The following is a 14728-nucleotide window of genomic DNA, read 5'->3' on the forward strand; positions in this document are numbered from 1 at the left end:
TAGATATTAATAGGTTTTTATTTCTGAAGAAAATACATAAACGCCGCTTTGTCTCCTCTTTCCTAATAGCCACTAGTCGTGTTCTGGCTTTCGGCTTGTGTGCTTGATGCCACCTATTTGGACTATTCCACTTTATCTTTGGGTGAAACTATTTACTTTCTTGACCGAAACTGTAATATTTAACAATATATAGTAAGATTAAGGGATCAGACAAGTGAAAGTTATTATGTTATAACTGCTAAATTATTATTTATTACGTCAAAATGTTGAACCTGTTATTTTATACAGGCACATCTTTCTGTGTCCCCTCAAGAAGGTGTAGTGGTCTCATCCATAGACCATCGCGCAAATATGGCGGCTTCGCAATGGATGGAAGGTTTGAGCGAGTAAAAATGAAATGATTTCGCTTCAGTATTATTGTTCTCAGTTTCGGCAACAGAAAGGTATGGCAAACAATGTCTGCATGATATGTTTTCAGGGTAAAATAATTCCACTTTCTTTTTGATTTTGCAATGGGTGGCTGTGTTCTTAAGCTTGATGTAGAGCATAATGGGCAATGATTGCTACCTACCTTGCTAACACTTGGTCCCCCTGTAACGTGCGTTAGCAGCAGGGTGAGCAGGGCTGAGATGTCAGTGATGCTGGAAACCTTTGGAAGAATTTACCTATCGGGCCTTTAAAGACGGATGCCCATTAGGAAACTGCACGGTTTCAAATGGAATAGCCTGCAGGACAGAATGCTTGATGAGAATTTGGTAGCTAGCATTTCTACAAATGCAAACAGGACTTAATCAACAAGACATACGACTGATAGTGATTTGGTAACGACGAATAGCTAAATCCATGTTAAAGTTCAGTGTCTGTAATCTGTTTGACTACTTGGATTAAGTTTGTGAACTCGTAGGTGCGAGTGATTTATATCATTGAACTATAACTTTTTTCTCTTGTGCATCAGTAATTTACATTATCCAAGACAAAAGCACACATTGTGTTTTCTTATCTAGCGTACTGCTTAAATCTTTTATGTCATATTGCAAATAACCAGCTAGCTAGTTAAATCACAAAGTCATTCATGGTTATAATCGGATTTCATTGTAGAATATTTGTATAAATATGTCAGTAGTAGCCATAACAAAACTAGAAGTGTAGGTTCCTTGTTATAAGCAAGTGTTTGATCAAAACTTGAAATGTACATTTTATTCCTTGATTGGGTTCTTACACATAGATGTTTTGTAGAACTACATCACACTTGGAGGTAATTTAATGTAACAAAGACATTCCCAGCCTACCTGTAACTTGATCAGTCAAAGGAAAAATCAGTTCCTAAAGTGTCGTAATCTCAGGTATATAGCCAAGCTGTAAAAAAATCAGACCTCTGTGCTAGGTGGCTAGAAATGTTTAGCACTTTGGCAAATTCTCTTTAGGTTTTGTTTAAAAAAAGTCTATATGTACATCTAAATATGTTCACACTATTACTCGAATAGAACAGAACAGAATTTGGCTTCAAATTAGAAATTTTATTAAGTGTTATTCATTTGCTGACTACTGATTGATGCCTCTCTCGTAGGTAAATTGCTTGAAAATAAATTCACCTGGCAAAAGCTGTAATATAGTCAAGCAAATGTTAATGCAGAGTTGTCTGTTATGTGCTGGGTTTTGAATTCTGTAATGTAGGCCTATATCACTTTTTGTCAGTACGACTGTTCAACGTTCAGAACAGTAGATAAAGTTTAGTGTTAGTAGGATTAAGAACAGTAGATATAGCCTAGTTTAGTGTTAGTAGGATTAAGAACAGTAGATATAGTTTAGTGTTAGTAGGATTAAAAACAGTTGATATAGTTTAGTGTTAATAGGATTAAGAATAGTAGATATAGTTTAGTGTTAGTAGGATTAAGAATAGTAGATATAGTTTAGTGTTAGTAGGATTCAGAACAGTAGATATAGTTTAGTGTTAGTAGGATTAAGCCATTCAGTGATATAACAGTTGCTTATTATTTTTATATTAGCAGTTGAATTTTTATTTATTTGTAGTTAATTGTATTTCCGACATTGGCATGAGAATTACTAGCTGAGCATCTAGATTTGATATTGCATCTTCAATAGTGTAATGCAATATCAACAACATTTACATAACTGTATTTTGCAAATAAATGTAACTGTACCATGAAATGTACATGTAAATGCAAGTTTAATTAAAAAATACATATTTTGACTTAAGTAAACTCTCCAAAATAGCACTGATAGGTCATAAGTGATTTAATGCAGAAACAATTATTAAAACCTGATAAATAGGGTCAACAAACTGGTAAAGCAAGGAGAGCAAGATGCTACACCAGTATTATGTGAAATATACACATATATTAGTCACTCTGCATAAGTGTTTGGTAAATACTTTTACTATTACAAGTATTGTTACAAGTTTGGCAAGTAGGCCTACTATTTTACTCTTGTTGCCAATGTAATTTCAGAGTTATTTATATGTAAATCGTATAAATCTCAAAAGCAGGACATCATTTCATTGCATTTTGGTTATTTTACATGATAAAAAGTGAGTAGAAGGAAAATTTTGCACAAGCCTCATGGAAGGCATAACTAAACAAAAGTTTTGTTTTAACAAAAAACAAGCATGTTTGCTTAGCTTATTAGTTGTTGGGAATGGGATTAATTTCCTTGATCGATAAAGAATAATGTTCCAATTAGTAACCTACGTGTATTCTATCAAAAGTGCTAAACACAGCTCCTACATAGAACAACATAGAAATTGCATAACAGCAATCCATCTCCCACCAAAAATAAAAGTTTAACTGACAACTTGGAACCAGGTTTCTAGACATGCATTAAATATGTTCTTGGATTTAATTTTAGCATCAGTCGTGATTAATCATTTAGGCTAATTTATTTTTAGTTTATGTTTAGGACTTATTTTGGTTTGTTAAACCATCCCTTAGTGTTTACACTAACTGACAAGAAGAGAAAAACATGAAATGTAAAATGAAAATTTAAATAAAAAGACCATCATGGATGTTGGTTGAAACATTTTAGCACCTTTACAAAATAGGGCTGCATGATTTGGGCAAAATATCTAATTGCGATTTTTCCACAGAATATTGCGATTTAAATTGCGATTATTTTTAATCCATTAAATCCTAAACCTGTTACAAATATCTATCAAATATAAGTATAAACTTCTACATAAAAAATATTCCCAGGGTTGTCGGATTAAATGCAGTTATCAGTTTTATTTTTAAAACTCAATACCTTTAAAGAACAACAAAATAAATGACAAATTGACATAAAGGTTTAACTGCAACATCGGTAACTGACTAGTAATTAGTGAATGTTCAGGAAGGTTGAATTCTTTCTGAGCTGCTGTCAGAGCCGACTTCTTCCAGCTGGCAGAGCAATGTCCCACCAGCTTCTTACAAACACCAACTCCTCGGTCAACTCTGTCATCTTTAAGTGCATTTTCTGAAAAATAGTAGTTAAGGGGGAAAAATTATTTGAAAAATATTTTATTTCATATAGATGGATTTATCATCTTCCTGTATTATGTTACTATATATATATATATATATATATATATATATATATATATATTAGGCCTGTGTTGAAAAAATCGATTTTCCGATTCAGAATCGATTCGCATATGATGATCTGATAATCGATTCGTATGTCCAAAGATCAATTTTTTTGTGAACTTTTACCCCGCCTCGTCACTGAATTCACGCAGGCGTGCTCGGTCTAACTAACTGTAAAACAACATGGCGTCGGACAGTGACGGTAACAACGATAGTCAAACGGCAATCTAAAAACAGAAGGACAGTTTATCCAGTGTCAGTGACTATTTACAGTTAGTCCATGTCACTGACAGTTTACCCAGTGTTTTTACAGTTTAAAAAAGTTAAAAATGCTCTTGTAACGTTGGGCGCAAGGCGATGGACGAGACAGAATCCTTTGCACTTTCCAAATCGTTACGTTTATTACATTTACCGAAGAGCAGACAGCGCACATAAAACACGTTTACATAGAACATGTGTGACTCAAACAACGAGCACAGGACGCTGCGCGAACGCACATTAAGTAGACAAACCACACAAACCCCACGTGATGACGAGACGAGCCACAGGTGAGGATTATCACAAGACGCACCCGCACCCACGGAGATCCACAGACGCAGACGAGTAGACGCAGACAACGTTAACACACGCCCAACAGGGAGGGGTCGGGAACCGTAACGTGAGAGTTCTGTTCTTATATTCTCACTTTAAAGAAAAATACACGTTTACATTTTATACTTTCAGTTTATTAAGTGTGAGCACTTTTAAAATAAAAATGCATTTGGTAGCAACAGCTTTTGGGTGACTTCTTAATTATTTCAATCATAATAATAATGCACTGGTTAGTGTCCCAGTAAGAGTCCACTGTTGCAGATATAGACACCTCAAAGATGTCCTCTGTTTATTGTCCTGGATTACCTTTCTTGAAGGTAGATTTATGAATACCCTTTTCACCAGTCTTCCAGCCATCAGTAACTACCAGTAACTATTTGCTGATTAATATTGATATAATACTAGTTTTAACATGTTGCTTCTGTACATAGTCAGGAAACAGCTCAAATAAATACATTTTTAATAACACTAAACCCCGAATTGGATCTAATCGGATCGAATCGATTAAATCGAAATAAATCAATTCTTAATCTTCAGAATCGGAATCGGATCGATTCTTGGAATTTGAATCGATACCCAGCCTAATATATATATATATATATAATATCTTCAAATCACATTTATCAAAGTGTAACAGCTTTAATTCATTACTGGACAGACCTAAATGATAAAACACATATTAAGACATTTTTTCGGAGTAAACTAACATTCTTTTTGTCTTTACAGCATAGTCAAGATTGCATAGAGATCGTTATTTTAAAGAGAGAGAGATCTTTATTAAATGTGACACTTACCGATCGCAAAATGGAGTCTGTGCCCAAAACACTGTAGCCTGGTGCACTCGTTTATTTCGGCTGCCTTTATCATGTTAGATGCATTATCTGTGGTTATGCACAGTTGGCCAACGCGTCTTTTAATCCATTCACAATGTTCTCTCCCGTATGGTCAAGAGGAAAGTACGACATCTGTAGACAACGGCTCTTTAATTCAAAATGTTTTTCAATTCAAAATGAAATTTATGAAGTGACCAGTGAGGCTTTGGTGAAGTTCAGCGGTTTGGCTCGACCAGATTATCTGTCGTTATCGCGTAAAGCTAGGTTAATACTTTCGCAAGTGACCGTAGCGCGCGATTTCGCACATCTCGCGCCACGCTGCGCGAGCGGCGGAATACACATTCTTTGCAGTGTTGTGGAAACGATATATGGTAGTATAAAGAAACACCCCTCGAAAACAGGGGAAGGAACATTTACCTGACCAATTTTAATACTCCACACACCTGTTTTTGGCCAATGTCAGTTTTCCTGAAACCAAAATGCACCCACACACACGATGTGCCATTTTTCTTTGGTACCAACTCGTCCACTGGACTTTGGGCCTCGCACGGTTGCTCAGATAAAAGGTTAACATCGAGCGCAGTGCTGCTTGTTTTTAACTTTCGGTTTCTGCCTTAGGGACGTGCACGACTAGCGGCTTCTGATTGGTCAACAGCAGGCCGTCGCGAGTTATTTTTATTTTTTTGGTTGTTGGGTTGATTTTTCCCTGGTCCTACTTGCAGGCTATCGGCTCATTCAAATCGCAGCTCTTGCGATTGGAAAATCGCGTCCATACAAATCGCGATTTTGATTAAAAAACGATTAATCGTTCAGCCCTATTACAAAATGTATATACAAGTCTCAATGTTTTGTATATGACATTATTAAATAAAAAGTCAAATGCATGCACTAACCAACACAGATATCCAAACAGTCTGCTTGACAGTGCTGCTAACATTGGCTACATTCTAGTAACTTGAATAATTTTCTAAAAAGGCAAATAACCGATGGCCACCCTGGTAATTAGGCAGGTTACCCAAACATGCAGCACTACAGCACAGAAACTTTATTTAGTTAGCATGCTAAGATTTTTTAAAGAGGTTTTTAAGTGTAACGATAACTTTGCCTCACAATGATTGCATTGAATGTCCATGTCTTAAATAATGATTTTACGACAGTGAAATTGTCATCCTATTTTTCCCAAACTACTTCTGTCATAGTTTGTCTATGAAAGAAGCAGGAAGCAACCTGTTGTTTGTTGTTTACTTTGAACTAAGTGTTCTGTGATGTTAGCTGAAAGAAATATATTAAATATTATTGAATATATCAGTGCTTTGTCATACATGTAGAAAATATGTAATGGCACCCCAGTCAATTTACAGCTTCTAGCTTATCATTTGCACATGTTGAAGTATAACAACATAAACATGCAGAAAGCTGCATTGTGCAAGCATGCTGTTGAACTCATGTAAACTACTGTGTGTGTGTGTGTGTGTGTGTGTGTGTGTGTGTGTGTGTGTGTGTGTGTGTGTGTGTCAATATTACCAACATTAGACATTGCAGATGAGTTTTGATTTATCACAATTTTAAATGATCCAACAAGCATAATATTAGTAAAAATAATATTTGCTAAACAAATCACATCATGGGGCCTTTTTTGGAATAATGTGTTCTGACGCACATCTCAGCTGCAATATGAAGCTGTTTTGGCACATGGTAGCATTTTGATACATTCTGGAAGTTTCCAGGAGTAAACCTAATGAAACAGTATTAAATGGTCTGTAACCAGTACAATTATGATCAGCATGTCCTCCTCTGAAAAAGATCAGTTTTATATAAGAGTGTACCTTAGCTTAAAAAATAGAACCACTTCATATAAAACCTTCAGCATCGCATGAGAAATCCTTAAAAAAAAACCTATATAAACTGCATTTTTAAATGTTTAAGTTTTGCATTTCTTTTTATTCAGTTTACAGTTACAGGACAATATTTTATGTAGCTTTAAATATTATTTTGGAATACTAATTGCACAGTCCTAAATGGCTAATGGGACATCTCACAGATATTGCTTCATATTTACTGGAAGAATACTTTAGTACTGTTTAATAACTGTTAATCAGAATTTGACAAAAGTTTCAATAATTAATTACATTCTGTATTTTATTCAATTTTTTCATCTCTCAGAAACAGTCCTGAGGCATGTCTGCTTTGAAGGAGAGTACCAAGAAAGAAGAAAATGACAACTCCGTGTCAGAAATCTCAGACAATGTAATGAGCAACCAAACCTTCTCTCCTGGAGAAACTGCTTTGGATCCAATGCAGTGCTCACGTGAGAACGTGACCCCCAACAGTGACCAAGCAGATCTCCTGACGCATGTTAGTTTTATTGACTCTATCTGTGCTGATGGGCCAGCCAAAGCTGCTTATGTCAATGGATCAACTTCACCCAATATATCGGATGAAATTCTACTGGACATTTCCAAGAATGTTCCAGGATTCTTGCCTAAATCATTGCATGCACAAAACTCTACTGTCACAACTAACATCCAGTTTGAGGAAAATGATCCACTTAGGAAAGACAGAGAAATGACAATAAGACAGATGTTAACTGCTGAAGATGTTGAACATCGTGGTATTTGGGGCTTTGATGCAGAATCTCCTGAAAATTCATTAGATAGCTATGATGATGGAAGTGATCTTAGCTGGAATCCACAGAGAGAGTTCATGAAGTTCCTGCTGGATGATCATGATCGTTCTGAAACGGAAGAAAAAATTCCGACAGTTTCTCCATCTATCAGCCATAGAAAGAGGAAGCGTAAAATGGACATGGTTGTAATGGTAGATCCCTCAGAAGATCTCTACACAGATTTGAATTTAGATTCAAAAAATGATCACCTGGGTGATGGAACCCAAACGGACAATGGTGGTGTCAACAAGGGAGATCCGCAGTGGAAACAACCTGGAGCACATTCAGCAAAAAACCTGCCATACTCAAATGGAACTACAGTGGCCTTCAAACACTTTTTCCCTAAACCAGCGAAAAATAGAAAAAGTCAAAAGCTTGGGTTTGTCAAAGAAAATCTATCAACAGACTCTGGTTCAGAGGAGGAGCCTATGTTTTTTCCCAGCAATAGCAAATTTAAAGATAAATCTCATTCACGAAGGCACATGAAAAATCGTTCAAATGCTCCACATCAAAAGCCATTCATATGCAAAGAGTGTGGAAGGGCCTTTTTTGATCACAACTCCCTTTTAAAACACATCACTATTCACCAGAGTAAGAGAAAGAAATGTGTAGAAGAAATTAAGGGAACTGATAAACTTACAGATGAGGGCAAAGATGCGAGGTTTCAGTGCCCACAGTGCACTTTTGGAACGAACTGCCCCAACACCTTTGTGCAGCATGCAAAAACCCATGAGAAGGACAAGAGGTACTATCACTGCGAAAAGTGTAATTATGTGGCAATGAATGAAACTGAGCTGAAAGGTCATATGCTTTGTGAACATTGTGTAAGTGATGCTCAGTATCTGATAATAGGAAAGCAAGATGGATTAGAGGAAGAAAACGATGCATCAGATATAAATTCAGCAACTTCGTGTCCAGCCTTATTCTCCTGTAAAGTTTGTCCCTTTAAAACGAAAAACAAAAACATCCTTAGGAGTCATGTTGAGCGATTGCATCAACAGATTTTTGGTGGGGATTCAGAAGATTTGCACAGTTTGGAAAGTAATGAAAATAGGTCCCCAACTAAACAGTCTTCCTCTTTCTGCAGATTGCCCAGTGCAGGTTCACAATCAACGGAGAAGGAACCAGAACATCTCTTATCTGTGAACTCTAGGAAAAAAGAAAGCTCAGTTTCTGATCAAACACAGAGGCTATTACAGATGGACAAAGCTAAACAAAAAGATACAACAAATGATAAATTGCGTAAAAATGAATCCAGACTTGACAAATCGATTAAAACACTCTTGTCTCGAAAAAGGCATAATGAACACAATGGCTCAGAAAGCAAGTCTAATCAGAAGTCTGATAAAGTCACCATAAAAGCGAAATGTCCAGACCTTGGGAATGACCGTGGTGATGATTCCCTCGATCCGGAAACCACAGTGTCTGGGAAAGATCGTACAGCATCCCTGTCCAAGACCAAGAGGGACCTGTTCTCAATGAAGGAGGAGAGCTCGCTTACTGCTCTGAAATCGGATGGAAATGGTCGGTCATGTGAAGGGCTCACAAGCTGTAATGATGACTTTGCCCAGATAGAAAAATCAAGCTCCAACTATGAACGTTCACCATTAGGGAAGTCGGCTTTAAAGAAATCCCCTTCCAAAAGGAAAATGTCCACTCCATTCCATAACATGCAAGGCCAACATATTCTAATTGACTTTCCTAAATGTAGGCAAATTTTTAAGAAAAAGGATATGATTGAAATGTATAAGGAAGTGAATAATGAGGACGGTTTTGTACACAATTCTACCCATAACTCTAGTTCACAGCTTACTACACCTGAAGTTAACGATGGTCTATATATCAACAGCCAATTTTTAAGCAAACGTTCAGCTCCTACAAAGGGAAGTCCACGTGCCTCGATTGGTCATTTAGACCAAGATCCAGATTCCCCACAAATGTTTTCGATCAAAGAGGAATATATGGAAACAGAAGTATGTGGTGACACCTCTGAGTCAAATTCAACAGTGAACCATGGGGCCCATGCAGACTTTGAGGCAGATCTAAAGTCTTGCCCGTACTGCCCCGCTCTGTTTGAGTCGGGGGTAGGTCTCTCCAACCATATTAGAGGGCATTTACACAGGGTGGGTCTGAGCTATAATGCACGTCATGCCGTGTCGGTGGCTCAGGTGGCTTGCCAAGATAAAGTGCCTCCTATTCGACGCAGGATGGTTGCAGTGCCTCAAGTTAAAGCAGGTGACCTTTCAGTTCTCTCATATCATCTTCTCTGAAGTGCAAGACTCATGAAATTTATATTGAATGGTACCATTTTAGAACACTTCTTGTCCCATGTTGAAATTAATGCTATATCAAATTCATATTGCTGTGGGCCTTGGGGAACTGTAAAATGACTAAACTGTATGAAGTTTTTTATGTTTTAGGTTAAGTTAATTCACTGTTGATTCCAAATTAGATTAGCAACTGTTCTCTTAAATTATTCCGTATTAATAGATTGGTTTTGCACTGTGTGATTTCGGTGGTCTGATATGTTTGTTGCATGTCGTTAAATTATAAGAGCTGCTACAGTTGAAATCGCAATCAAATTCTCGCTAACATGCAGTGAAAAACAAACTGTCCAATAGTTTTTTTTTCTGAAAGTAAACCTGCAATTTTAGGAAAATTACAATAGGTCTGCTTTAGACCCATATGTCACTAATTTTTTCTTTTTATTTTTGCACAATTCCAACAATGTCCTAATGGAGTGCCACATGCTTCCTTTTTGTTTTGTTATGCCATGGTTTATTTGCAGTAGGCACATGGGTTGTGTGTAAATCCAAGCTGCTCTTTCTTGGTTGCTTTTTGATGTGAATCATCGAAACACTACGATTTTTAAGCAAAATATCAGACATATCCAGAAGATAATCATAACCTGTATTTGGTCATAGAAACACACCTTCAAAGACCATAGATTATAATTCACAACCAAAGACATTTCTTACCATCTTCTACCATCTTCAACAGCGGGATCATCACGATAATTGCCCAGTATTTACCCTGTTATGGCATTACAAAATCCCAACAGAGTATTGCCCATCTAGGTGTATTTGAAGTTTTCATTACTAATGTGCATCTTGCAAAATGATTGTCACTTTGTTTTTCATTGCAACAGAGGAGGACTCGCCTCAACCCGAGCAGCTGTTGGAGCCGTCGTCAGAAGAACAGGCAGAGCAGCCAGCAGAACTTACCTGTCCACTGTGTAGGGAGTGGTTCGACACCAGAACTGGGCTGTCGAATCATGTTCGGGGTCATCTGAAGCGCCTAGGAAAAGCATGTTCTTCATCGACCACCAAATCACCTGTAATTATACTGAAAGAACTGATGCGTGATAAGAAGCAGTTCCAGCTGAAATTACAGGCTCTTGAGAAGAAGTGTCGTGCCTCGAATACTTTATATCCTTTTAGATTAAGCAACGGTCTCATTTTCTCTACTGCCAAAGTGCAACGCTTTGGACAAGGAGGCAAACGACAAGGACATGTTTCCGCTCAGGCAGAGGAGGAAAAGACAAAGACAGAGACTAAAGATGGAATGAAGGAATCCCCATCGAGTGATCTCATAGGAATTCTGAAGAAGAGGAGAGCTCACGAGGAGGTGAAGGTCAAAAGCCCCCCCCAGACGGCGAGAAAGGCCCTTCTTCTGTCTCCAGTTAAGGAACGCGTTTCGCCACTACATTTTAAAACACTGCCAAACTCGATATCAGGTATTTTGGTTAATTTTTCTTTTTTTATATACTGTGTTTCTTTCAACAGAGATCGATGTGATCCATATCTGTTTGTTCATGGTGCAGAATGTCGATTTATAATTTTCATTGTCTTAATAAATGGAAAAATGTTTTAGCAATATTATGGACAAGTTTACAAATAATCAGTAAAGGAAATTGATTCAATAGTTACTGCTGAACATAAATATATTTTACCAAATTAACATCCAGTTTGAGTTGTTAAATTGATCAGTAGTAGGCTGTTGGTTTTAAATTGAAATCTATACACAATTGAATGGGTGTTCTTGATTGAAAAGCCATTAGCGCCAACATACGCCAACATGTATTTGAAGTAGACTGCTGCAGTTGGTCGAACAGACAGCACAGTACTCTATTCATTTATTTATTAATACTTTGAAGTTTTTCTGTTCAATGACTGGAAGTTCTAACTGATAACCTTTTTTTCTCTTTCAGAGAAAAGTGAACTGAACAGAAAAGTTTGTGTTCACTGTAACACAACTTTCCACAGCGGAGTTAGCCTCTCCAATCATTTGAGGGCATATGCACGGCGACAAAGAAATGCACTTTTGGAAGGAACAAGTAAGAACAACAGTATACTGACAGGTGCAGGTCAGAGGTTATGGATGAAAAAGAGAATGTGTTGTCCTTGTCCTCTGGGTGACGGCAGGTGACAATAAGCCACTTAAATAGGCAGCAACTTTTTCATGTTTTATGATAAATTATTTAGGCTTTTTCAATAAAGTAATTTCATCAAATGTGAACCCTTGTGTGATTCAGGGCATGGGTTTTTCTTCGTTTTCTAAATACAGGCAATCACATTGAAATTATTGTCTGAAATATAATTCAACAATAACAGTAATATGCTATGGCTGCAATAGAAAATAGATAAGGTGTAAAAACAACAGAATATTCATTTAATCTTTAAGGTACTATTATTCTTGAATTAAGCGTTTTATTTTTTTCAGCTTATGACTGTAAACAAAGAAAGCAGAGGTCAAGGTCTGGGTCAAAGAAGAAGACTTTTCCAATGTTACACACTCCAGAGGAAATTTACAGACTCACCTGCCGGTATTGTGTTTGTATATGTATATTACTGTTTTGTAATAAGAATGGCAATTAATCACTTTGTGATGATGTGATTATTGTGTGTGTGAGTGTATGTGTGTCTCGACCCGAGTCACTATTGACTTGCGCTGTCTCAGGACGGGCTGTGAATCAGAGGGGCCCATTGGAGGTGCAGTAGGCAGAAATTCCTAGCAAGCAATATCTACCTATACTGTTTATTTACAATAATTTAATTTTAGCAGTGATTTTTTTTGTTTAGTTTTTTTTAGTACAGGTTTTAGTGAAATTTGAGTGTCTGTGAGAATTAGTGCCCCATCCAGTCAAAGGGGCATTTGTGAGTTCAGGCACTAAAGTTGCATGAGAAGGCCTCTCCACGTTCCAGCTCATCTCAAAGGTGTCCAGTGGAGATGAGGTCAGGGTTCTCTGCAGGTTCCTCAACACCAAACATGTTAAACCAACTCTTTATGGTCCTTACTTTGTCCAAAGAGATGCATTCATATTGGAACAGGAGAGTCTCCCCCTCCTTCCTGTTAATTCAAGAGCATGTCTAAAGTGTCTGTATGCTGTACCATTAACATCCCCTTCACTGGGACTGTAGGGCTTTGCTCAAGCTGCGAGAATCAACCCCGAGCCAATTATCCCTCCTCCAACAAACCATATTGTTGGCCATATGCATTCCAGTATGTAGCGTTTTGCTGGCATCTGACAGAAAGACACTATTCATTCCTCGAAAGCATTTCTGCTGCTGCAGAGACGTGTGGCAGCGTGCAGTGTATTGGCACAGTGATCTTATGATGGTGTGCACAGCTGCTCAGTTTGAACTGGTAGTGAGTGATGTAAGAGGATAAGTGATTATTATGGACACACACACACGTATGTAATAACGTGTGTGTGATGTCCCTCAGCTCTTGGCAGTACGGCTCTTTAAGTTTACATGATCTGGCACTTCATCACCAAGCTGCCATTTCTTCTAGATGCTTCCATTTCCCGACTTACAGTTAACATGAGGGGGGGGGGGGGGTCCAAAGTTTGGGTCAAATAGCGCCGGCTAACGTAGCTATGAATAAAAATACACAAGAACATTTCAGATGGACTCCAGCCTAATTGACTAACAATTAGTTGACCGGCGGAAGCCATGGTCAGTGACCGTATCAGCTGTGTTACTTTGTCAAGCCGTTCATACCCGCGAAGATGAGTAACTTTGACATGCTCTGCCTCTGTGTGCAGGTTTTGTGATTTAGTCTTCCAGGGCCCACTGTCTGTGCAGGAGGACTGGGTGAAGCATTTACAGAGGCACATTATGAACACTGCTGTACCACGCACAGGAGCAGGGATGGTGGAGGTCTCTTGCTTTCCTGAAGAGCCCAGCTCGGACACAGAACCACAGACCCAACCATCTGCAATACAAACAAGCTCATGAGAACAGAAGACACAGGCAGGAGACCTGTCGGTCATCAATGACATATAATGTATTTGTAAATGGTTTTACCTCCTGTGCAAGTTTTTATGGTCTTGAATAATAAGTAATTGAATTTTCACACTTCAGCGCACAATGTTCAGCTCTTAACCCAACTGTTTTTTAGTATTGTTACATTGTCCTTGTGTTTTATATGATTCGTTAATAATAGTGCTCATGGTGGATGAATGTGTTGAGATTTCAGTGGAGACCAAAACACAACTGGTACCTCGGACACTTCACAAACCTCAGTTCTTATTTTACAGAAACTGAAGTAGCCGCTACACAACCTGAAATAAAACTATGATTTTCTTTTTTATGAAGTTCCATTTAAACCTCTTGTTCTCCCACTTGATCATCTATGGTGCAAATGTATAGAAAAAATAGTAGATATATTTACTTAACACATTTTTAAATTACGATTTACAAGAAACAAATTGGTCTGTCACTATTAGGGGGATAAACTGATTTCTATAATGTGTATACATAATTATGCGTTTCATCTTTTGTGTCAGAAATTGGTCATGCACACACCGCATCCCCTTATTTTGACTACTGTATATCAGGAAGTAGGTTTTACCATTTGTGCTGTTACTTATGTTCAGTTATTTTACTATTTTTGTTATGAACAGTTTAAAATAATTTATGTCAAAATGTAAATCTTGAAAGATTTTTTTGTCGTGCAGAATAAAAGGTTCTGTTTTTTTTGATGTCTTAACCTATTGGAATATTAATACTAAGCTGGGATATTAATATTAGGCCAGGAATGTAATAATGTCATAC

The 14728-nt window shown here is 37.5% G+C and overlaps 2 protein-coding genes across 3 annotated transcripts in view; one reads left to right on the plus strand and one right to left on the minus strand.

Moving 5' to 3' along the window:
* The window catches only part of hfm1 (helicase for meiosis 1), a 15940-nt gene extending 14593 nt beyond the window's left edge, over positions 1-1347 (minus strand). The window contains exons 1-2 of the mRNA XM_076976253.1: positions 1290-1347; positions 572-725 (exon numbers count right to left, since the gene is read on the minus strand). The gene's annotated coding sequence lies outside the window, so the exon portion shown is untranslated. The remainder of the gene's footprint in view (positions 1-571; positions 726-1289) is intronic.
* Positions 1-14650, plus strand: part of znf644a (zinc finger protein 644a) — a 16457-nt gene extending 1807 nt beyond the window's left edge. The window contains exons 1-6 of one of the 2 annotated variants that reach the window (XM_076976254.1): positions 307-443; positions 7166-9902; positions 10816-11403; positions 11878-12003; positions 12390-12492; positions 13717-14650. In XM_076976254.1, the coding sequence (XP_076832369.1) occupies positions 7181-9902; positions 10816-11403; positions 11878-12003; positions 12390-12492; positions 13717-13909 (3732 nt within the window). In that variant the 5' untranslated portion in view covers positions 307-443; positions 7166-7180 and the 3' untranslated portion in view covers positions 13910-14650. Of the gene's footprint in view, positions 1-306; positions 444-7165; positions 9903-10815; positions 11404-11877; positions 12004-12389; positions 12493-13716 lie in introns of those variants that run through there. The other variant, XM_076976255.1, reaches the window with a different exon arrangement.
* Positions 14651-14728: the final 78 nt, after the last annotated feature.

This window comes from Brachyhypopomus gauderio, chromosome 16 (assembly GCF_052324685.1).
Source record: "Brachyhypopomus gauderio isolate BG-103 chromosome 16, BGAUD_0.2, whole genome shotgun sequence".
In the NCBI taxonomy this organism is placed as follows: Eukaryota; Metazoa; Chordata; class Actinopteri; order Gymnotiformes; family Hypopomidae; genus Brachyhypopomus; species Brachyhypopomus gauderio.